Here is a 5,032-nt window from a genome sequence, read left to right on the forward strand (position 1 = left end):
TTTGTATACTTCAGCAGTACTATTAGTGACCGTTTACAGTAGCAACTGCTGTTCCCTAAAAATAAAAGTTCTATTAAAATATATTTTTTATATAAAAAAAACCTCCCAACATGATCTGGTACTACTTAATTATGCAAAATATGCACCTTTACATACAACAGCATATTGGTTCTAATAACATCCCTGTACTGTTTCACAAGCTTTTTTTTTTCCCCACCAGGTCTAAGATAGTAAGGGAAAAAAAAAATCTGTTTATGCATCTCTGTAAAGATGAAAAAAACCCATTTACCACATTATACAACAGAGTAACTAGCCAATATTTATTCCTTTACTCAGACTTGAATTTTATTATAGGCTGATCTTGTTCAGTTGGGCAGGGTATAACCAAAGACTGTTAGCCTCTCAGTTATGGCAGTTCCAATTATAAATGCAGAGTTTTAATTCCTATTAAACTGTGCATCAAGCAGAAGATCGATAAAATGCTTCCACAAACTATTTTTCTGCATACTGGTGTGAATTCTTCAGTATGGCACAGCTCTGAACCTTCTAGAAGATGTAAGGAGCTATACATACTTATCTAGAACTCCTTACTTTAGAAAGGCTTTAGTCATGATCTGCAGCACAGTCTCCAGGGCAGTTTGAAGCTAAATCTTCAGAGTCTACAGGGTAAGCAGAGAAAAAGTGAGTAATTCCAGCTCAGAGGAGGGGAAAAAAACCAGTTGCTAGAATTATTTGAAGAATCCATGTAAAGCAGATTAAATACAATTCAAGGTTTGCAAGTTATTAATTCCAAACTCTTTTTTAAAACAGTGAACACAAATTCTGCTCTCTTTGGTGTAGTGTTCTCACCATTTCAGAAACACCTGCAAGCTTTCACAGCTTTTTATGGTACTAGTTTTAATACCTGAATTTTGTTCTCTCAAAACAAAATTAATATGAATACCAATTCAAACAAATGACGGTATGGTTGGTTGGCGGTTTTTTTGTTTGTTTGGGTTTTTTTGTGCATGTAAACACCTAAAAGTTGGCTTATAATTAAAACATACAAAGCTTTGTGAAAAAAACAGCAGCTTGGAAGGAAATTTTGCTATGTAGATTTAAAAGACTGCAGTAAGAGAAACACAAAAGATATATATTGTACTAATTGCATCTAGCTGCATAAGCAAAGTAAAACACAAGACAGGTTTACTCTCACCTTCATAGGTTGTCCCACACCAAATGCAATAAAAGTGTTCTTTTCTCAAATAGGCAGTCAGGATGCGAAGCTTTTCTGATACCTAGAGACAGGTACAGGCATGCAGTGATCTGGGGCTCACGTGAAATAAAACAGTTTGAGCTCCTGGCTTTGCTAAAATAGATTGTTTCACTGTTTGCTATGAAAAAGCTACACCATATTGTAGCTCACTAAAGCATGAAGTTTGTATCGTTGTACCACACGATACAGGAATTCATGATCTCTGGAAAATTAATGGCTGTTGTTTGCTCATCCTTCTTTCCAGCTAAGAAACCTGCACTGCAGAGAAAGCTAAAAATATTACCTAGCTATCAAGTATATGATATTTTTGGTGGAATTTTTCACACCTAATCTCCACATATCAAACACATAAGGCTAACAACAGCTGTGTAATCTAGTTCTCAAAAAAAACCTCAATTTCCAGTGTCTATCTTGAGATAATCTGTGAAGCATTTCCAGAAATTACTTAGTGATTCTAAAATTCAGCCCAACACATGAGATGAGGCATCTAAAATTAAAACTCAAAAGCAAATAACTTTGATCAAACACATGATCTTGCATATCTTGGCTAAGACACAAAAATGTTTAGAATTTAATTTCTAGGCTACTTTTTCCAAGGATCAGCTTCAAAACAGATGAGCAATAAATCAGTTGTTTAATGTTTTACATTTTATCGTGTAACTGCTATAAAAATCACTCCTCTAAGATTACAAAGAGGCTATTCACTACAGCTTGGAAAATGGCATCTATACATATATCCTTTATATATACATACTTTTAAAAGGAATACTAAATTTAATTCTGAATCAAGCCATTAATTTTTAGTTGCAGAGCTTACGCTTAAGTCTGAGCTTGTGCATTCATCGTCATTGTCTTCCTCATCCTTTTTGTCTTCCTCTTCAGGTTCTAGCCAATACCAAGTCTCCTTGGGAACACTAATATCCTTAAATAAGAAGGAATTAAATGAAAATCATCTGCCTTTGTAGGTTTTTTTGTAAGACGCTGGATAAAAACAATTTTTAATAGGCGAGACATTACGTTTTAAAACTTTCCTGTATAGTATAAACAAGAATTACTAAAGCTGTAGTGGGAAACTAAGTACAGCGGTCCGTAAGATGGATTATTAACTTCTTTTAAAACAAGTAAATGCACGCTAACATTAAGTTCGAGTCCATCTATGTTGAGGACGTGAAATCTGATGATTCCCTCGATGGTGATCCCTGTCCTTGGACATACTCAAGAGCTGTCTGGACATGGTCCTGGACAACCTGTTTTAGGTGACCCTGCTTGAGCAGGAGGGTTGGACAAGATGACCTTCAGAGTCCCTTCCAACCTCAACCATTCTGGGATGATGCTGCTCCCTCACTTGAGGCAAACAGCACTGTCATGTAGGACAGCCTGACACTGGCTACTGAAAGATATGCAAATAGCTCAAAAGTAACCACAAGAATGGAAGAGCAAAAACAGGTGAGCTCTGATAATGCAAATTAACATGGGTCCTCACCTAAATTACCATGAGGTTGGTGTAACACCTTCAAATATCTTAAAGGTGCAAACATATACTTTGAAATACTTTAAGAGGACTGAAGTGTTGCCAAACATCAAGATTTCAGGCTAGCTATCCCACAACTTTAGAGAACTTCTAAGAATTGAATCACTACTTTGTTTGTAGCCTGTATCTCTAACCTATAAGCCTTCTTTCCAGCCAAAAAATATATAGGTCTCACTTTTTGCATATCTAATTGCTGGCAGGCCCTCTGGCTTTTTCGGAGGTCCCCTTCCATCTTACGTTCTTCTTGTTTGTTTTTGAATCTTACTCTGTTAAGAAAAAGTAGATGACAGCTAAAATAAACAAGTACACAAACAATGAGATGCATTGTAGTTGACAGCTTTTCTCAAATAGAAAATCTAAGGTTCTAGCCCTACTAATTCTCTTGGACCAGGACAATGTTGAAGTTAAGAAGTCCTTCTGATATTGTTTCTGTGGGAGGACACATGTATTTCTTGGGAATTATACCTTCAGGACAGTACTTTTTTGATCACGCTACACTGAACACTGTTTCTTCATCAGGTTTTCATAAGGCGTGAAAAAAGGGATTCAGTAAACACCTCCAAAAGATACAGCCTTCTCTAAGCTTTCCTTCTCCACATATAACAAGCAAATCAGGCCAAAATAAAACCAATAAAACCTAAACAAATTACCCTGATTTTTAAAACGATTGTAGCAACATTGCTCAGGATTATCTATGGACTTTGTATTAAAAGAGATGACATGGTTCTCTGATTTAAAAAGTTGCAAATAAGAAAAGTTAGCATGTGTATTGTCTGCATTATTAACATTTACAAAAATAAACGATGCAGCACACACTTTAGCATTACAGTGTTCATCTGCTTTTGCTTTAGAACTGAGAAATAATTACTCTATGTCAACTCTTAACCTCTCATTCAAAGCACTAAAAAATAGTAACGTGTTAAAAGAATAACCCAACTCAAAGCATAAAAAGAATCGTTGTTTAGACATTGCTTGGAATATCAGTTACATCATTTTACCTGAACTGATCTGCAGCTTGTTCATTTGCTTGTTTTTTCATGTGGAGTTTTTGTCTATAGTTTTCCAGTTTTTCTTCAGCTTTTCGTTTTTTTAATTCCTCGTGACCAAGCCCACTTCTGCCTACATAATTTCAAAAGATGAATGTAAGCAGCTGAGAAGCTCTGATACCCAACTAAGTAATTTAGGAAGTATCACAAACCTGTTTTTATGTTCAGAGGAATAGGTTCAACAATGCCTTCTCCTGTGAGGGGAAAAAAATAGGTCAATTTAAGAAATCAAGTTTTTCTCAAACTATGATTTGTGCAGTACATTCAAGTAGGCAAGCTGCTTTTGCCATTAAATATGTACATTTTCTTGTGGTTTTGTGTCTTGTAAATTGAAAAATCCCAACTCGGTGTACATTTAACACAGTACAAACGACACAGCTGAACTGCAACTCCCTCTTTTTGGCTTGTCTGCTGCGTTGCTACACACTTTTTTAAGGATACTACCCAGCTGAAAGAAAATGGTGTTGACTTGACAGGTATAGTATACCTGAAGACTGCTTTGTTACAACCTTCTGTAGCATTTGTCATGCTAGAATCTCACAGCTTGAAGAAGATGAAGAATAACAAGAATCTGTCTGGGTCAGTTCATTTCCCGATTGTCTGCTAGAGACATGCTGACCTGGTACAGCACCTATTGTTGATTTGTTTTACCGATTTTGCTTCGTGAAGGTAAGCCAGTGTGCACCATTTCTTCTTCAGAATCCCACTATAAATTCCAAGAGAGGGGTTGACTTTTTGGAACGCTGTTAGCTTTGCAAGGCCATCAAAACATCCTTAATGCAATTCCTGTAAGCATGCGCGTATGAAAGTGCATTTACCGAGCACTGAGTACTGTTGCATAGTACCATTTTCACGTCAGTTTTTAGAGATTTGCTCTCATCTTTTGTCCTGCTGTAACACACTCACAGTTCTGTAACCCCAGGGCTCTCAGAGAAGCATTTACTGACCCTGTCTACAAGTGAAGATCCTGTAAAACACAAAGTTACCCCCGCATACAGGCGCACGCTTCCCGGCGGTGCCCAGCTTACCGCTCCTGCCAAGGGCCTGCCCGCTCTTGTAGCCCATCTTCTGCAGCAAAGCAAAGCCCTTGTTCTCATTGCCCAACGCGCTTCTCAACACCAAGTCACGTCTCTCTTTTTCTTCTTCTTTTAGACTCTTTTGTCTGTTCTTCTCATTGGCTTCTTTTTGCTTTTCTTCTTT

General features: G+C 37.0%; 1 protein-coding gene across 1 annotated transcript in view; it reads right to left on the bottom strand.

The window, feature by feature from the left end:
• Positions 1–573: 573 nt before the first annotated feature.
• Positions 574–5,032, bottom strand: part of GPATCH11 (G patch domain containing 11) — a 4,676-nt gene continuing 217 nt past the window's right edge. Inside the window, 7 exon segments of the mRNA XM_010086925.1 lie at positions 574–659; positions 1,196–1,277; positions 2,073–2,177; positions 2,962–3,052; positions 3,785–3,905; positions 3,985–4,026; positions 4,861–5,032. The exon segment at positions 4,861–5,032 is cut by the window's right edge and continues 3 nt beyond it. Coding sequence (XP_010085227.1) covers positions 604–659; positions 1,196–1,277; positions 2,073–2,177; positions 2,962–3,052; positions 3,785–3,905; positions 3,985–4,026; positions 4,861–5,032 — 669 coding nt within the window. The 3' untranslated portion in view covers positions 574–603.

Source organism: Pterocles gutturalis, unplaced genomic scaffold, assembly GCF_000699245.1.
Source record: "Pterocles gutturalis isolate BGI_N339 unplaced genomic scaffold, ASM69924v1 scaffold31826, whole genome shotgun sequence".
Classification (NCBI taxonomy): Eukaryota; Metazoa; Chordata; class Aves; order Pterocliformes; family Pteroclidae; genus Pterocles; species Pterocles gutturalis.